The 20,089-nt window shown below is 40.1% G+C and overlaps 1 protein-coding gene across 1 annotated transcript in view; it reads left to right on the top strand.

The window, feature by feature from the left end:
- Positions 1-20,089, top strand: part of ctnnbl1 (catenin, beta like 1) — an 81,467-nt gene that overhangs the window by 54,591 nt on the left and 6,787 nt on the right. Inside the window, exons 14-15 of the mRNA XM_024806370.2 lie at positions 10,946-11,083; positions 11,745-11,817. Coding sequence (XP_024662138.1) covers positions 10,946-11,083; positions 11,745-11,817 — 211 coding nt within the window. The remainder of the gene's footprint in view (positions 1-10,945; positions 11,084-11,744; positions 11,818-20,089) is intronic.

Genomic DNA, 20,089 nt, shown 5'->3' with positions numbered 1-20,089 from the left:
TGACTGTTTAGTCCTCAGGGATTTAGGACTAAAAATTACCTTTAACCAGAGTGTGCCCAGCTTCAGTTTGGACTGAATTATTTAATGTTAACAGGTATTAACTTTTCAGTCTTAATTCAAAAAGACATGTCTCTCATTTCTTCATCTACTGTGTTCATATAAAAATAATTTCTAAAGACTAATACATTTTAAAGGGGAAAAAATGCTGTTGTATTTACAGGTAATGTTGCACTTCACAGATGGAAGTATTGTGGTATTATTTTACCAAGCTGTAAACTTAGAGTCAAGTGTCAGATACACAGAGACCAATTTTTGCATCTCCTTGTTAAAATCTCTTTCTTTTACCCAGTGATCCAATTTATTTTAACCAACACATTTATGTGGTATAGAAGTGTCACAATCACTGATTTTCACTACATGATTATTGTAGACAATAGCAATGATATGACCATGATAGCTTTAAAAAAAAAAAAAAAAACAATTCCCCAGATGTAAATATTTAAAACATGTGGTTAAACTGGTATCAAGAAATGTGAAGCAGGTGAAAATACAACAAAAAACTGCAGTGACTAAATCAGGCCATCCAAAAACACCTCTGAGTCAAGGACATGGTGATGGAGTGAACAGGTCAGCGATAGAAAGGAAACAGGGATGAAGAAGTAGCAGAAAGAGCAGACAGAAAACTAGTAATTAAATAAATAATTAGCTAAATCAAATCTACACCCATGTGAGTGACTCAGTCAAAATTAGCAAGTTTGTTGTGGGAAGTTTCAGTTAGTATGTGAGAGGTGAATGCCGATAGCTATAGTCACCTTATTTCAATTAGCCATGAGGCGAGTGGGTAAGTTCAGGCATCAGTGCAGAGCCGTGCTAAATTGGTGAGTAAGTCAAACCATAACTGTTCTGTTCATGTGCACTTTGTAAAGAAAATACATTATGATCTGATGTCTATGTTTAATTGTTTTAATATATAGTGGGTACTGCCAATACTGGTGTATCATGATGAACTTAATTAGGTCTAGCACTGAATATGGCCTAATGCAGCAATAAAAGCTTCTTTTATTAAAGATATACACTCAGTGGCCACTTAACTATTTACTCCTTGCTTGCACACGGTTAGATTTTTTTCTGCCTTCAGACGTACCTTATTTGTTCACTGTGATGACACATTGAAACATGAAATATTTCTCTAAGATTTTAGTCTTTATTGATATCATAGCATCATGCAGTTGCAGCAGATTTTCAGCTGCACAGCCATAATCCAAATCTCCCATTCCACCACATCCCAAAGGTTCTCTGATTGAGATCTGGTGACTGGGGAGATTAGCTGAGTACACTAAATCATTGTCATGTTAAGGAAAACAGTTTGAGATGACTTGAGCTTTGTGATGGTTGTGCATTCAGAGTTGCTTTTCTGCATACGCTGGCTGTAATAAGTGTTAGCTTGAGTTACTCCTGCCTTCCTGGATCAGTCTAGCTATTCTATTCTGACCTCTAGTATCAAGAAGGCATTTTGGCCACTCATTGGGCATTTTATCTTTTTCAGACCATTCCCCTTAAACCATAGATATGGTGATCATCTGCTGTGGACAATCCCAGTAGATCAGCAGTTTCTGGAAAACTCAAACGAGCCTGTGTGGTGCAAACAACCATGTCAAATTCAGAGTCACTTAAATCATCTTTCTTCCTCATGTTGATGGTTGGTTTGATCTTCAGCAGGTCATCTTAACCATATCTACATGCCTGAATCAATGAGTTTGCTGTCATGTGATTAACGGCGAGAATGTATCATCTAAACTGAAAATACTACCAAACTGTAATATTCTAATGATGCCTAAATAATACCTATTGCAGTAAACAACCTAATATTGGAAATAGTTGCGTTACCGGGTGTGAATACTCTTGATATATTGTAACCATCAGTTGTTTGTATCTGTTTTCGAGACAAAAATAAGTGTAGGTAAAAGTCCAATTGGACCAGTCTCATACACTGCGAGGCAGTCCCTGAAGGACCCATAAGTAGGTTAGGGAAGTGCCCGTGTGAAGCCATTACGTAGCTTTAAAGTGGAAAACACAGATAATCTCATTACAGTGCACTTTTCAGCTGTGAAACCTTGGGTCCTGACATTCAAGTGGATGTGACATACAGCACCCAACTAAACATTGTTCCAGACTAAGCTACTCCCCCCCCCCCCCCCCCCCCCCCGCGCTACACTGTGAAAACTCATCAGTATTGGATTGAAGAACATGACAAAGAGCCTGAGGTGTTGACCTGGCCTGCAAACTCCCCAGATCCCAGTCCAATCAAGCATCCATAGATGCTCTGAACCAAGGCTGATCCACAGAGACCCTCCCTGCAACTGTCAGGACCAAAAGGATCTGCTGCCAACATTCCAGTGCCAGATTTCCACAGCGTACCTCAGGAGGTCTGTGTTCATGCCCTGATGGGTCCAAGCTGTTTTGGAGGTCTGATGTATCAGGTGCTATAGCCTTCCCAAGGACTCTGTTGGACACTTTTTTGGGCTTATTTGGTAGTTTGGGCTAATATGTTAAATTTTTTTCTCTATTTTCAGCATCACGACACCAAATAAGGTAATATGTTTGGTTCTAGAAGAAAACGGTAGCCTTAGAAAAACACCTTTTGTTGGTTTTTCTTTTACTCTTTTGTTACCGTCTTTGTTACGATGTTTGCTTTACTTCCCCAACTCTGGCTAAAAGCAGTGCGCCGCTGCTTTCCTGAGTCTTTGATTGAGTCATCCAGTCAGGGCTAACTCACAATCACAACTTAAAAGATAAATTACAGGAGAAGTGTAGTCCTGTTCATAAAAGAAACATTGAAGGAAGCTGTCAAAGATCGAGAACACAAAGCTGCTTGAGAATGAACACGGACAAACTGTGTTTTACCGTCAACCATTTCAACATTTGATCAGAGCTCAGCACCGAATGTGTTGTTTTTGCTTGTAAATAGCCCCCACCCCACCCCATCTTCCTGTAACACTGCTGTTTTGCGTTTCCCCACTTTGTAAGCAAACGATAACTGATACAAGCCCAGAAGCAGATGACCGTTCTTTGGCTCTCTCCATCACAACTAGAAATCAGCATGTCAACGTGTGTTCTCACAAAGCAGTGTTTGGTTCAGATTTTTCCTTGTGAACCTCTGCATCTCTGTTTCATAATGAGGCTATCTAACCCCTCCTTCTGGAGATTGCTTAAGCTTCATCAAAAACCATTAGTTCCTACACACACAGCCACAGTGGGTTTTTGTAAATTGCTGACAAAGAAATCACTTTAATTCTGCATCGAAGTATGCCAGCAAAAAAGAGAGCACCGGAATAACAAGCAGACACACACACACACACACACATTAAGGAGCACACTAGATAAAGGCTCTTGTTCAGAGATATGTACGCTTATGAACATGTCAAACAAAGACCCAAACAAACCTATGTGGTTTCCAAAAGTATGCAGACTGTTCTATAAATCATACACATGCCATCACACAAACACAAGCACAATGCAGCTGAAAATCACTGCTTATTACTTTGTCTGTACTGTAGCCTAGCTGCCAGGCTCCCCTGAGGTTGCAGTAATTGACTTGTCCAGTCCCTCCTTTCAACACGTTTTTCTTCCTCCGCTTCTTCTGTCCGGTGTTTGCCAGAGGGACCGAGCTGACACACAAAAGATATTGGTCACATTGTCAAAACTTACGAGTGAACAAAACTCTCTCGCTGTAATGAATCCTGCCACAGTGCCTACGCCGGTTCAGCTTTTAATATCCCAAATGTCCACTTCCACTGCTTTCTATAATAAATTGTAAATGCACGTCATGCTTCAAAAAGAACTTCCACTCTCTCACACGTTCGTAGGTCTTTCTTGATCTGTCGAGCTTTTCTTGCTGTTACTGTAAAGTGTTGCAGGTGACTTTTGCAAAATTTTTATTACTTTTTCTTTTTGATGAGGCCCGTTGTTGCTGAAGTGTAACTAAATGGATTGTGGATCATGGGTTACGGAAAAGGCCTTTAGAAGTAAACGTCACACATTAATTATGTTAAGTGAGTTACAGTTATAGAGTTTAAGGTTTTTGGTTAAAAACTGCTTCTAGTCCCTTAAACCCCCCAAAAAGGGGGGGGGGGGGGGGTATTCATATAGATAAATGAAAAACTTTCAGTGTTAATTCACCTAGATTTGTATGTTCTGTAACTTAGACTCTGGTTTTCAAAGCAGTGTTTTCACACAGCTCGTTATCAGGCATCAGCTGCTGGAGCTGAGAAATGTGCCAAAAAATGCAGTTCTCTATTGGGCACTTGAGGCTGGCTCTGAAAGTGTTGCAACCCCCTTAAACGTTCACGTTAAAATGACATTTAAAAAAAAGAAAAAAAAATCAGTTCCTTGTAAATGGTTTTTATATTCTGCTTTTCAACTCTTAATACTCAAAGTGCTGTATACAGCTTGCCTTATTCACCCATTCATACATGCACTTTTTCTATGCTTTTTCTACCTAAAGGCTTTTCTATCTACATTCACACACCTTTATACTCTGATGAATGCATCAGAGAGCGACTTTGGATTAATATCAGGGATATTTGTCGTGCAGACTGGAGAAACCAGGGTTTGAACCACCAACCCTCCAATTAGTAGAAGACCTGCTCTACCTGAGCTACAGCTTACCAAAAGTGTACAGCTCCTGGTATTCCCAGGTGGTCTCTCATCCAAGTACTAACCAGGCGCAACTCATTTAATTGAATTATCTGACAAATAATATTGCTTTAAGTGTCATAGAGCCCATCCATGAAGGTTGTTCTTCTGTTTTGATGAGTGAAATTATTCTTAGTCATATGTGTTTTGATAGATTAACATACCAGAGTGCTGATCTTAGCTGTCTTATGTCAGCAAAGAAAACCTTGCACACATTTTTCTGTGACAACATAAGCCTAACTGCAATTTTCTTTCTTTCTGTCATCCTCCATTGGTGACATCATGGCTTCTCTTGCCTTGACCGGCCATATGTACACTCTAAAATTATACACTAAATGTGTTTTGAGTCTGGGCAGATGCTTTTTCTATTAGAGGTTGAGGTGATAAAGTTCTCAAAATTAATATTAGTAGCTGCCAGGATCATACTGAGGAGGAGTTTTCTGAGCATTTCCCTCTTCCTCCTCTTCTGTCATTTTGAAAAACACCTCTCTCTCCTTGGCACAGTTTCTCAGCACTAAATAAATTAAACTGAGCCTCTGACTGTGGAAGCAAATAAAAATGATGCAAATCTGATACTTCACTGACATTAAAAAAAACATTTTGCACAAGTATGATATTAAAATGTCAGGGACATTAGCTGACTTGGGTATTTTTCCCCCTATTCTTGTAATTAATGAAGCCTAAACCAGGGGAAACCATGTGTAACCTGTTAGTTTCTTTTGGATTCACTAATTAAGTCAGTCATGCACCATACAATACTTGTAAACTGAACTTAATAACCAGTTTTCAGCATACATGGCAGCACTCCAAATCAAGTATTTTTTAATCAGCATCAGCTGTCATGTTTCAGTTCTGCTCTCTGAATCATTCCAGGTAGGTGTGCTTTATAGTACAAGTAGAATAGTTTTACTTTTTTTTGTTGTTACTTTGTTACTAGTAGCTGGCTGCAAATGTTGCAAAACATATTATGTGTTCCCATTTCTTTAGCTGGAGTAAAAAGAAATGTCAATGCTAACACAGTTTGGGAGGCATAAAATAATATTTTTGGGCCAACAAGGTGATTACTAAGAAGAACCAAAAACTTGGTGTATCTGAGCATGCTATGTAGTTTGTCTTAATTGGTCAAGTGGAGGACAAAAGAAGATGTGGGCAAACCTAAAAATCCAATAAAGACCTGACAGAGGACCTGTGAGATGCATCTGGACCTCTAGTTGATTTATCTGCTGTTCATCTGCTCCTTATCAGAAGTGATGTCAGTGGAAGGATGGCCATCAAGAAGCCATTCTTCAAGAAGGGAAATGGGGAGAAGAGGCTGAGGTATGCCAGATTACACATGAAAGTCGGTGACAATAAGGCTTATGAAGAGAGGTACACCCATTTGTAAAACACAGTTCATGGTGATGAAAAGAAAGAAACGTATGGTCATAAAAAACTAGGAAGAAAAAATAAAAACAGAAAATGGAATGCTGTTGATCATGGACAGGCCTGCTCAGAGCCCGGATGTTATCATTATTGAAGCAGCGTGGGATCTTAACAGAAAACAGAACAAAAATCTGCCAACATCCAAAGAAGAGCCTCGACTGTCCTTTAAGAAGCCTGGAGAAATATTCCTGAAGACTACTTTTAAAAAGCTTGCCTAAGGCTACGTTCACACTGCAGGCGAAAGCGCATCAAATCTGATTTTTTTGACCCTATGCGACCCATATCCGATCATGCTATGACAGTGTGAACGGCGCAAATCCGATATTTTCAAATCCGATCTGGGTCACTTTCGTATGTGGTACTGAATCCGATACATATCCGATGTATTAGAAAGCGACTGCTGTTTGAACGGTCAAGTCGCATTAAATCCGCCTTTTACGTCACCGACACAAGACTGAAGCCAATTATCAGCGCCAGAGAAGCGCCCGAGAAGACATCGCGAACGCTTCCTGGCCATCCAGTGTAGATGTAAGTGAAACTGTTGGGAAGACAACGTAAACATTTTATTTGTACTGTATAATCTGCAGATTCTGACAGAAATCTGCAGCTATCCTTTGAAGCACCGCTCCTCTAAAACAGCAATAAGGATCATTATTAGGTTATTTACATTATTATGTAAATAATAAAATAACTTAAAGCAAAAATTGGGAAACGTGAAGTCCGAAGTCTTTATATTAAGGGCCATCAGTCAAACAATACTGTTGCTCTGGGTCTAAACAGAGCGCGTTGTGTGTGACATCTTCTTTTGCGCATGCGGGCCGCTTTGAGCGTTCACACTAGAGCGCGTTTGCTGTCGCATTTTATTTGTAGTGTGAACGAGCAGACAAAAAAATCGGATTTGATCAAAAAATCGGAATTGAGTATTAAGACCTGCAGTGTGAACGTAGCCTAAGAAACTTCAGGCTGTTTTGCAGAATAAAGTAGGCATACCAAACACTGACCTTGAAGCTTGTTAGACTTGTACAAACTCTGAAGGAAAGAAAGAAATGAAGGTTGACGCAAGATTTTTTTCCATAGTACTCTAAAGCCAACTAAACAACTAATACTCATCAAAACATTTCCCTGATTCACCACGTCTTACTCAAACTGAACACATATGGGACTTTTTAAACCCTCTTGACAGACGGCACTCTCCGCAAACATCATCAAAACGCCAACTAAGGGATTATGTGTTGGAACAATGGCATTCCGTCTCTCCAGCAGACTTCCAAAGACTTTGGAGAATCCGTCTCACAGTTCATCAAAGCTCTTCTGGTCCATCAACAATTTAATAAAAATGTATTTTTGTATAATTATTTCAAATGTACTCTAGTGATGGCTAATATGACATCTAGACTAGGTCACTACGTAAATATTTTATGCAATCTCAAGGTTAATGCACAGGGTTTATTGTGTGCGGTCAGCTTGTTGGTTAGGAGTTAATGTGTTACTTGGTTTCAATAGCAATAAATGCCCTAACATTCAGCATCTCATTCCTTTAAATTCATTTTCTATCTAAATGCAAATATGCTTGTATTTAAAACAAAAACAAAAAACAAAAACCCAGTTACAAAGAAGTACTCCCTGAGCAGGGATACCTCTAGTTGAGAATCACTGATGGAGACGTGGATTGTAGTTTTGAAGTCTGCATAATAATATCTTTACCACTGTTTTGCACCACTGGTGCTTGAGGCTTACCTTGTCTCAGAATTCGTTTTGTGTCTTTGATGAAGTTGGATTGTGAGATTTACTGTATCCCCTCCTAATAATGAGCTTTTTTCCCCCCCCTCCTACAGGAGGGAAAGGCAACGCAGTTTAAATTCAAATAACTTTGTTTCAACTTTTGTGCATCTTTAGTATGTATGGTTGACAGCAACAAGACTGAGCTCTGGGGCTCTATTTTACAATGCGATAACACTCCTCTTTGTAATAAAACAGAATACTAGGCCACGGTTTTACTCAGAGGACACAGAAGACAAAAAATGCCCTACATTTAATGGCTTTATTAACGGTTCTTGTTTTAATTATCTGCATTGTCTTGCATGTTTAACAAGCTGCATTATATACCATGGCTTTGTTGTAAATGTGTACTGGGCTGTCTTCTCTTAGGAATGAAATCGATAAATCGGGGCTCCATCCTGCTGTTAAATCACAAAGTCTCTTACACTGACATGCTATTTTGTTTCCCAGCTTTGCAGCATGGTTTAAAAGGGCTTCCACAAAATAGTCTTGTAATGTAGTCCTCAGAAGAGGCAGCTTTTCAATGTGATTGATCTTAAAGGAGAAGTCCTTAGAGATTAAATCATTTGGGTCTGAAGGTCATGGGGATACCCATTAGCTTGATGCTGAAATCCATGTTTTGTTTTTTGCTTTACCGATATACAGTGGGGCAAAAAAGTATTTAGTCAGCCACCGATTGTGCAAGTTCCCCCACTTAAAATGATGACAGAGGTCAGTAATTTGCACCAGAGGTACACTTCAACTGTGAGAGACAGAATGTGAAAAAAAAATCCATGAATCCACATGGTAGGATTTGTAAAGAATTTATTCGTAAATCAGGGTGGAAAATAAGTATTTGGTCACCTCAAACAAGAAAAATCTCTGGCTCTCACAGACCTGTAACGTCTTCTGTAAGAAGCTTTTCTGTCCCCCACTCGTTACCTGTATGAATGGCACCTGTTTGAACTCATCATCTGTATAAAAGACACCTGTCCACAGCCTCAAACAGTCAGACTCCAAACTCCGCCATGGCCAAGACCAAAGAGCTTTCGAAGGACACCACGAAAAGTATTGTAGACCTGCACCAGACTGGGAAGAGTGAATCTACAATAGGCAAGCAGCTTGGTGTGAAAAAATCAACTGTGGGAGCAATCATCAGAAAATGGAAGACATACAAGACCACTGATAATCTCCCTCGATCTGGGGCTCCACGCAAGATCTCATCCCGTGGGGTCAAAATGATCATGAGAACGGTGAGCAAAGATCCCAGAACCACACGGGGGGACCTGGTGAATGACCTGCAGAGAGCTGGGACCAAAGTAACAAAGGTCACCATCAGTAACACACTACAACGGCAGGGAATCAAATCCCGCAGTGCCAGACGTGTTCCGCTGCTGAAGCCAGTGCATGTCCAGGCCCGTCTGAAGTTTGCCAGAGAGCACATGGATGATACAGCAGAGGATTGGGAGAATGTCATGTGGTCAGATGAAACCAAAGTAGAACTTTTTGGTATAAACTCAACTCGTCGTGTTTGGAGGAAGAAGAATACTGAGTTGCATCCCAAGAACACCATACCTACTGTGAAGCATGGGGGTGGAAACATCATGCTATGGGGCTGTTTTTCTGCCAAGGGGACAGGACGACTGATCCGTGTTAAGGACAGAATGAATGGGGCCATGTATCGTGAGATTTTGAGCCATAACCTCCTTCCATCAGTGAGAACTTTGAAGATGAAACGAGGCTGGGTCTTCCAACATGACAATGATCCAAAACACACCGCCCGGGCAACAAAGGAGTGGCCCCGTAGAAGCATTTGAAAGTCCTGGAGTGGCCTAGCCAGTCTCCAGACCTCAACCCCATAGAAAATCTGTGGCGGGAGTTGAAAGTCCGTGTTGTTCGGCGACAGCCCCAAAACATCACTGCTCTCGAGAAGATCTGCATGGATGAATGGGCCAAAATACCAGCTACTGTGTGTGCAAACCTGGTAAAGACCTATAGTAAACGTTTGACCTCTGTTATTGCCAACAAAGGTTATGTTACAAAGTATTGAGTTGTATTTTTGTTATTGACCAAATACTTATTTTCCACCCTGATTTACGAATAAATTCTTTACAAATCCTACCATGTGGATTCATGGATTTGTTTTTCACATTCTGTCTCTCACAGTTGAAGTGTACCTCTGGTGCAAATTACTGACCTCTGTCATCATTTTAGGTGGGGGAACTTGCACAATCGGTGGCTGACTAAATACTTTTTTGCCCCACTGTACTTTGTCAACCCTGAAATTCTTTTTAAATAATAGAGGCTAGGCAATAAGTGTCCCTTTTCCGTCATTCTGTCTGGCAGCAAGAATCAGATTTTTAGCTGCTTGGTAAAAGTGAAATTTGGCTGCCTCATTGAAAAGTTAGTATTACCATTTATATGCTTCAATATGAAGGTGTATCATTAGAAAATGGTTGCATTTGCATTATCGGTAGCTTAATAAAGCATGTTTCCTGTGAATGTCACCAAATACACTCAGTTTGTCATTCTGCAAATACATGAATATTTCAGTGTTTTTATTACCAGGCCAGTTGCATCATTCACAATAATTAGTGACTTTACTGATGACGTTTAGATGTAAATCTTAGAGGCTGCAATGTGCTATACACACTGTTTGTATTTCTGTGCTATTCTAGTGGCTTACGCTTCAGATTCCCCTCTCCCCTCAGGTCTGCTTCTTGATCTCTAATGATGATTAATGTAGGCTGTGTGCTTATTGGCACCACTGTGTTATTGGCATACTGACAGGACCGTTAAGATGGATAACTATGCAAGTGTGTGTACGTATGTGTAAGTGTGTGAGAGCCAGCAGTAGAGCTGTGAAATCGATTGATTTGTTTGTCTGGTCAATAAGAAAATTGATTTGTGGAAGAGGCTGAAAAACAACACCTAAATTAAACTTGGGCTCTGATTTTTTTCTGTTTGTTGAATCTTTTATAAGTGTGCCACAAACAACAGAAAACTCTGCTTTGTGCTTGAAAACATTTCTCTTTTTACAAGGCTTTTCTGTCTGTTTGTGTGTGTGCAGGAGATGGTCCGTCGTGGGGAGATCTTGGACGACAGCATGGAGGATGAGTTTTACCTTCGTCGTCTGGACGCCGGGCTATTTGTTCTTCAGTTGATCTGCTACATTATGGTGGAGATCAGCAACTCAGGAATCCCACAGGTACACACACATGTGCACGCATGCACACACGCACGCAAACTGGTCCTGGCTTGCCAATTTCCTTTCAGATTAATTGTTCTTAACATGTCTGATCACACAAACTATGAAAACAGATGGAGGTCAAATAGCTTTTAATGGGTGCAGTTTGTTAAAGTGTTGCAGTTGCAGGCAAAAAAAAATACTACTTAGGCATTTGACTTGCATTATGTCACAGTCTATAACGCCGTGTCACTACTGTTACACTGTAATACTGCTGCTGAAACCTTTTGTCAGGGTTTGGGCTAAATTCTACTGCCTGCAAGGTGCAACCACTGCATTGTTTTCTATATTGTAAAAAATATGAATGAAATATTGGGATAAAGATTTGAGGCAATATTTCCAAGCACTAGTGTTTAAAAGGCCTAGTATAACATAAAAGCCACTATAGTAGAGTCCAAGAATAAACATATGGAGCAAACAATTAGCTTAAAGTTGGACATTTTAAGCTGAGCAAACTAGCATTAACTCAAAGTGGAAACTGTCTTTTTAGCTACAATGTTACCTTTAGTTCTTGTTTATCACTAAAATACAGACCAAGTAATAAGACACATCAAAACAATCAACAATATACAGCTTTAGATAATAGGAATTCTATTTTCTTTTCTTTTTTGTCTGCATGTAGCTTCAACAGAGGGTCCATCAAATTCTTAACCTAAGAGGAGGTTCTGTCAAAGTAGTGCGCCACATCATGAGAGGTGAGTAACTTTATCTTCTCAATATTTCCTTAGTATCTCTGCTACTCTGCTGCACATAAACATACAGACACTGTTTTATGTGAAAACATATGGGGAGTGCTTTAACATATAAATGTGTTTGATCAATACACAAAAGGTTATTAGTATTTTTTAAGCGCTGTTAACGTGAGTAAAGAATTTTGAACATAGCTTTTTATTTTGGATGTTTATGTTATTTTACTTTGCAAACAGGCAAAGTTATTTTACAAAAACCCAAAAAAGCCAGGGTTAAAATCAATCAGTTCCTTTTTGCTGGATAACAACCTGCAGTCGTTTGTTGTGGTTTGCAACAAGTCTGTAACACGCCTTCTCCCCAGGCCATTCTTCTTTGGCAAATCTCTCAAGCTTCTACAAATTTGACGGAGATATTTCTTTGCAAGGAGCTACGCATGTTTTGAGTTGTGTTTATGTTGGAGGACAAAATGACGACCCAGATCCAGTTTGGCTTCTGACTGTTGAAATCTTCAGATATCCTTCATTTTCTCAAGTCCAAACTGAGTTCTTTTGGCATGATGCTTTCACAGGTGACAGCTCAAACTCTCGCTGAAGTTTTTATATTGTGGAAGAAAATCCTCAGTTTTAGCTTGATTTTACAAACTTTGAGTATTACAGTACATAAAGTTGAAATGCATCATTGCACAGCAGTGGTTTGATAAAAAGGTTAGTTTTTCAGAAGGCAAATAGTACTGCTTTTGCTTTTTCTGAAGTAATTATGTTATTGTATGCTTAGAAATGCTATGTTATAAATTCCTTGCGCCGTTAAAAAAAGCAGTTGGAAGAATTCTGACAAAAACGTCCATTCTGATAGTCCTCATCTATCAAATTGAAAGTGTGAAATAATTTTCTCCTTATCTTCATACTCTGCAAATGGGAGAATAATCTGTAGTGACACATTTCTCAGCACAGGCCTTTCCCGTGACTTTATATCAAATCTACAGGTTGATCTGGGACCTTGCCCAAAAGCGCAGATCCTTCACCTTAGAGTGAACAAGGATAAAAGTAGAAAAACTGCATATTTTGAAAGGGCAAAGTGGTGCCTTCAAAAGCTGCTCTTACACCCACAGAGATTTATATTACTTTCAGAAGTGCATTTTATTGACACATTTTGTAAAATCCTGTTTCCAAGTGCTTCTCAGCCTGGCAAGGAAACAGCATTTCAGGGGAAAATGATGGTATAATCGCTGTTCTTTGGCTCTGGTTATTGTTTGATAGCAAGCCTGTGCTGTTTGCCTGCCAAAGTGGTTAGGTTGGAATATAATAAAATACCACAAATAATGTCATATGCTCCTGTTCTCTTGAACAAAGAAGTAGGCCTGGGGAGACCCTGTCACTCTGACCTTTGTTTAGTATATTCTTCCTTTGCATTTGCAGTAGCAGAGGTCACCTTGTATGAGAGGGGTGTCTTTAATATTTAGACTGTCCTGAATATTACGATATAGACAATTCAGATGGAAAAATAAACACGATAAAATCGAGCATCTAAAATATCCAGGCAGATGTGATTGTTTTGTTTTTGTTAATTGTATTACCTTTCTGCAGATGGTAAAACAATATGATGAAATTGAGCCTGGCTTGCAAATCTGAACTGATCATATTATCACTGAGTAGAGCAGAGACAGTCTGTCTGTCCTTTATTCACTTTTTTCACTTAGCCAGAGATTTCTCCTCGTGCTATATTTGTTTTCTGCCGTCAAAGACCTAGCAGGTTGTGTTATTTCCTTCGCGGCGCAACATCCATCCTTCCCGTATCATTGTTGGATAAAGCTCGAGGACGTGGCTCCGTTCACACACCCTCTGGCTCTCTGTGGCATGTAACACTGTAGATAGAGCCATCCGTCACACATGGCACTGCCAGCAAGCGTGGCATTTCTCCAGTCCTCCCCGTGTGCGTGTGTGCAGGAATTTGTATCCTAAATGTGGCTGTGTGACTCTTTGTTTTCATCTGCATATTTGCATACACGCACATCGTGCTTGTCCACACTATGTTTTTGCTTACTTACAGAGTTTGTGTGTGTGTGTGTGTGTGTGTGTGTGTGTGTGTGATTGCCATTAGCATGTCTCCATGTTTATTTGTATGCACATGTCCTTGCTTGCTTTTATCTGCATATTTTTTAGATATTAACAAACCTTTGAGAGGAAATCCTTGCAGATGTTTACTTCATTTCTGATTCAGTTTGCATTCTGTACTCGTGCCTGCCCTTGAATGTTTTCTACATATTAATGTGCATTAGAGCAGGGCGATATGGCCAAAAATATTTATCACGATATATATTTGAAAATTTGCGATAACGATATAACTGACGATATAATTGATGCGAGACAAAATACAACTCCACAACATTACTAGCGCAAAAAGACAACCTATCATTTATTTTCACTTAAACAAGAAGCTGGTTTTTATGTACATTAAAGCTTTATAAAAATGTAACAGTGCAAATGCAAATTCCTTGCTGAAAGTTTAACCAAAAGGCATTTCCAGTAGAAATGGGCTGACATATCCTGAGCATAACCATGTATAATATCCACTGAAGTTAAAAAGAGGTGCTTTGCAACATTAAACTGCAGTGTGCAGTACGTATTTTTCGGACCATAAGGTGCACGGGATTATAAGGCACATTAAGCGAAACAAAGCAGTCAGATAAATCAAACTTTATTAAACTCATTCTTCTTGCTTCCTCCACTTCTGTACCATTGATTCATTAATGTTGAATTCTCTGGCAGCTGCTCTATTCCCATGTTGTTGCAGTATATTAATGACTAACCTCGTATTGTGGATGGATTATCTCAGTTGTTCTCCTGACTGAAGATTGGTCCTTTTACAGCATCCTGCCATGCGATTGCATTTGTCTCTAACCATGAGGAACCTTAACGTTAACTTTTATAAGTGGAAAAGTGTTAGTGTTTGTCCTCCAGCTTCACTGTTTATGTTATGCTAACATAGCTGTGTCGCTAGCGATCACGTAGCACATAATTATATACCAGCTAGCCCAACTTCAGTAACCCTACAAACGTCACTGCTGTTTAGTTTCCTGTCTTCATTTATGTTGGAAGTGATAGCAGAGCTGTACGTTTGATTTTTTTCAGAAATCTCTCAGTCAGAACATGCAATATCATGCTTAGGTAACTAGCGAAACTAGCGAGCTAACTTCCGCTAGCTTCCTGCTAGCTTCTAACTCCGTTAAATGTAATACATTTTGTTTTCATGGATGCCTGGAAGTTAAACTTCATAGTTACACCTGGTAAAGCAGCAATGCTGATCGTTTTATTAAAGATGAAAGAATTTAGACAGTTTTTAACTCTTAGTGATGCTGCAGTGTTCGTTTGACCTGAAGAATACGGAGTTTAGGACCCAGATTACTCCCAGATTTAAGGGCATCTTAGTCCGACGGCCGCTTGCATGTTCTGCAAAAAAATGTGCTTTGTCGTGTATCTGACGGACAAACACCAAACCAGTTCCACATCACTGAAGTTGCACCATTTTTACAAACCAATTCTGGTTCATCTGTTTCACTCAACAATCGGCCATGTGCGTATGAAAACAAAGGCACTGCGCATGCGCGTTTTACTCATATTCTATCGCGATATTTCATTTTCCTATCGTAGCCTAACATTATACCGGTATTACCGTGAACGGTATAATATGGCCCAGCCCTAATGTGCATGTTAGGTTTCCTTGCATGATCTTGATGTGACTTATTTTTCATAAACTATATTGTGTTTATGTGTTCTGCAAATAACTATGCGTCCGCATACATAATAGCTTAGAGCCATTGCATATGTCTATCATAATTCATCTGCGCGCGTGTGGTTCAGTGACCTCACCCTTTCTACTAGGCCACAGTGTGTGGAGCCATCTCCCATTTCAAGTGCCCCACCCGGTCAATGTTAAACCACAGGAAAAGGTTAAGCACATGCAGTGTGTGTCGCCTGCTCTGCTATCTTGACCTTAACGGCTTTAGCTTACTGAAGAATAAAAAACTGCTCCGTAGGAACAATTTTGCTTGTGTTGTGAAGTTTTTGGTTTTGAATTCTGAGGTTTATGATTTGCCTTTTTTAAAATGTTTCAGTTGTGATAACCTTGTATAATAATACTTGGATTTTTACCCAAGTATTGAAGCTAATTCTTACACTTAAAGTTATGATACTAGTAGTTTTGAGCCTACAGTGGACAAAAATGAATGCAATTCTTAAATATTCAGTGTAATACCTTCAAATAAAACTGAAAGTCTCCACTTCAAATTATTTTAACACAATGAAAACCAGCCTTTGTGCCATTGAACTGTACCGTTGACTAAAACAGTACTTAAGCGACTGTGTCGATTAAGAAGTTGGGTTCTTTCCTGCAGCACATTCTTGTGGCATGAATCTTTATATCAATAAAGATGTTAGAATAGTTTTGGGGTTTTTAAATCAGAGACCACCCTGACTAACTGCTGATGCAAACTCTGTTATTTTGTTCTATAAGAAGTTCAAAAAAGAGCTTCAAGGTTTACGCCTAGTCGGCCTTCAAGAGGTAAAGAAAGAAAAAGGTGCAAAAGAAGTCTTTACGCTGTATTTAAGCTAAAGGTGGAAGTTGACCAAAAATACTGAAACCCTTGCTCACCCTCCCATCACAAAAGAACAGTTAAGTAATGTCAAGCCCTTATTCCAGGGACTAGAAATTATGGCTCCCATGGTATCCTGTGGGGTAAGAACATGTACTAAAGAAAGAACTTGCAAGACTTAAAAATTAGAGATGGACCGATCCGATATTACGTATCGGTATCGGTCCGATACTGACCCAAATTGCTGGATCGGATATCGGCAAGAAATAAAAAATGTAATCCGATCCATTAAATATCAAAAAAGCACCTCACAAAACTTGCTACACGGCGTAACTCGGCTCATAACCGTAGCAAGTTGCAGCAGTATGCATCACGTGATAGAGCGGCTGTGTGTATTTGTAGCCTTGCTAGCAATCAGGCATTTCATCTCCGAGGAAGTTATCCCAGAGAGAAGTAAAGCAAGTGTGTAAGTTCATCTCTGAATGTTTGTAAAGCATTCCCATGGTAAGCTTAACAACCAATATATGGAGAGACTGCCTCTCTCACTCTCCTCCTGCTACTTCAATCGTGAAACTGATCAATGATCAGCTGATCGGCTTTTCTGTCGGGAGTCCGTCTCCCTTCTTTGTTTTTGGCCCACTTCTCACCAGAACGAGGAAACCAGCGGCTGAACAACAGCAGCACGTTTAAGCTTGATAAGCTGTTGTTAGAATTTATTTAATATTACTTTCTACACCAGGATCTTTTTCTACGCAGCTGACGGCTGTAACTGTGCAGGGGCGGATCTAGCAAAGTTTAGCCAGGGGGGCTGATAGGGCATGAACAGGGAAAAGGGGGCACAAAGACATACTTTTCTTTCTTATTCTCATTTAAAATGTCTAGCTTTTAATAAATAATTATCTGAATCTTACACCCAAAGTTTTAATCTGATGTAAAATATATAGAAATCCATTACTGTATATACACTGAACAAAAATATAAACGCAACACCTTTGTTACTGCTCCCATTCCCCATGGGATGGACGTAGAGACCTAAAATTCATTCCAGATACACAATATAACCATCCCTCCCAAACAGTGGTCACAAATCAGTCCAAATGTGTGGTAGTGGGCACATCTGCCATATTGAGATAATCCATCCCACCTCACAGGTGTGCCACATCAGGATGCTGATCTGACATCATGAGTAGTGCACAGGTGTACCTCAGACTGCCCACAACAAAAGGCCACCCTGGAATGTGCAGTTTTTTGCGCTATTGGGGGTCTGGGGACCCAGAACCGGTCAGTATCTGGTGTGACCACCATTTGCCTCATGCAGTGCAACACATCGTCGCATGGAGTCTATCAGATTGTCAATTGTGGCCTGTGGAATGTTGGTCCACTCCACTTCAATGGCTGTGCGAGGTTGTTGGATATTTGTGGGAACTGGTACACGCTGTCGTATACGCCGGTCAAGCACATCCCGAACATGCTCAATGGGTGACATGTCCGGTGAGTATGCTGGCCATGCAAGAACTGGGACATTCTCAGCTGCCATCTGCCCTGAACAATGTGAACCATGATTCATCCGTGAAGCGCACACCTCTCCAACGTGCCAGACGCCATCGAATGTGAGCATTTGCCCACACAAGTCTGTTACGGCGACGAGCTGGAGTCAGGTCAAGACCCCGATGAGGACGACGGGCATGCAGTTGAGCGTCCCTGAGACGGTTTCTGACAGTTTGTGCAGAAATTGTTTGGTTGTGCAAACCAATTGTTCCAGCAGCTGTCTGGGTGGCTGGTCTCAGATGATCTTGGAGGTGAACCTGCTGGATGTGGAGGTCCTGGGCTGGTGTGGTTACACGAGGTCTGCGGTTGTGAGGCCGGTTGGATGTGCTGCCATATTCTCTGAAACGCCTGTGGAGACGGCTTATGTTGAGAAATGAACATTCAATGCACGGGCGACAGATCTGGTTGACATTCCTGCTGTCAGCATGCCAATTGCACGCTCCCTCATTGCTTGTGGCATCTGTGGCATTTTGCTGTGAGACAAAACTGCACATTCCAGGGTGGCCTTTTGTTGTGGGCAGTCTGAGGTACACCTGTGCACTACTCATGATGTCAGATCAGCATCCTGATGTGGCACACCTGTGAGGTGGGATGGATTATCTCAATATGGCAGATGTGCCCACTACCACACATTTGGACTGATTTGTGACCACTGTTTGGGAGGGATGGTTATATTGTGTATCTGGAATGAATTTTAGGTCTCTACGTCCATCCCATGGGGAATGGGAGCAAAAACAAAAGTGTTGCGTTTATATTTTTGTTCAGTGTAGTAACTGTTAAGTCTAATATACCCTAGTAAGCTATAGTACTTTTTCCTTTGGGAAAGTACCATCTGTGAATTCTGCAATTCTGTTGAAGAAAGATGTTGAATCTATTTAATTATTCTTGAAAAAGAATTTATTTCTGTGCAGTTTTCCCCCTGCATCAAATTAAATTTGATTACATCGATTAAGCAACATGAGGTGGAGGGTGGTTCCCTATTTTTTTTTTTGCTGGGAGTTTGCAACCCTATTAGTTAGGTTGTTGAATATTTCTGCTAAGTACTCTTTAAAATACCAGAATAGGGAGCATGGAATAGGTTTAAGTTTATTAGATTGATCAGTGTTGCTGAACTATGAAATATTTTGGGCGCAGTGTATTTTTTTATGTACAGGTATAACAGAATAGCTTTAGTGTTGTTATTTATTTAAACTTGAGTAAAAACTTATACAAAATGCAGCAAGATATTAAAAAAACGTTTTATTGATTAAAAAACACACTATATCGGATTCATATCGATATCGGCAGATATCCAAATTTACGATATCTGTATCGGACATAAAAAAGTGGTATCGTGCCATCTCTATTAAAAATACAAACTATTGCATTTAATGTAAGTAGCAAAGTCCACCCTACACAGACTTTCTCTGAAAATATCAAAAATATAGACATAGATAAAAATTTATTTGTGTTTATTAGATGTGCTGATGAAACTGGTTTATGAGAAGAAAATAAACATTTGCAGCAATTATTGTTTTTTGAAGCTTATGTCTTGCTAAATGTTGTCATGGTATCCAGATTTTAGAGAGCTTTTGCAGTATCTTTTTTCCCACTCTCTTTGTTTGTTTGTTAAAAGGCAAACTGCATGATGATTATAGACGGTAGGTTACCCCACTGTGGGCATATTCTGTACCAGCTGTCCTTTGTTCAGTGGGATCACAGTGGCTTGAGACTGGTTTAGCAGTGTTTTAAATGACTTATGGTGCTCCAGCTGCAGCTGTAATCACGCTGAAAGTCCTATAGCGTGTCCCTATCCTTGGCTGCCGTTGCAGAGGCTGCTCCTGGAAATGATTCTCCTTGTATTCATGGCAGATCCGTCCCAGTCGCTGACCTGAGTAATGGCGATGCTCACTACTGTATTGTCCTCTGCCGTGTTGCCGTGGTGACAGAAGGAGAGGGTACCAGCATGCCAAAGAAAAGGTTCTGCAGAGAGTTGAAGAGTCACGGAATCTCTGACCTCTCTGTCTGTGTGGCTGACTGCAACACCATTTATAGACATGGAGACACTGGCACTCGGTCACAATGACAGGCTGGCAGTAATAGAGGCCATAGATTATCATGTTTTTGTTGAGTTGCTTTCTCTGAGTTGCCCCTCACCTGCT

This window comes from Maylandia zebra, linkage group LG20 (assembly GCF_041146795.1).
Source record: "Maylandia zebra isolate NMK-2024a linkage group LG20, Mzebra_GT3a, whole genome shotgun sequence".
NCBI classification, from domain to species: Eukaryota; Metazoa; Chordata; class Actinopteri; order Cichliformes; family Cichlidae; genus Maylandia; species Maylandia zebra.
Note: the sequence above shows the minus strand (reverse complement) of the source record. Positions and strands in the feature narration are given on the sequence as shown.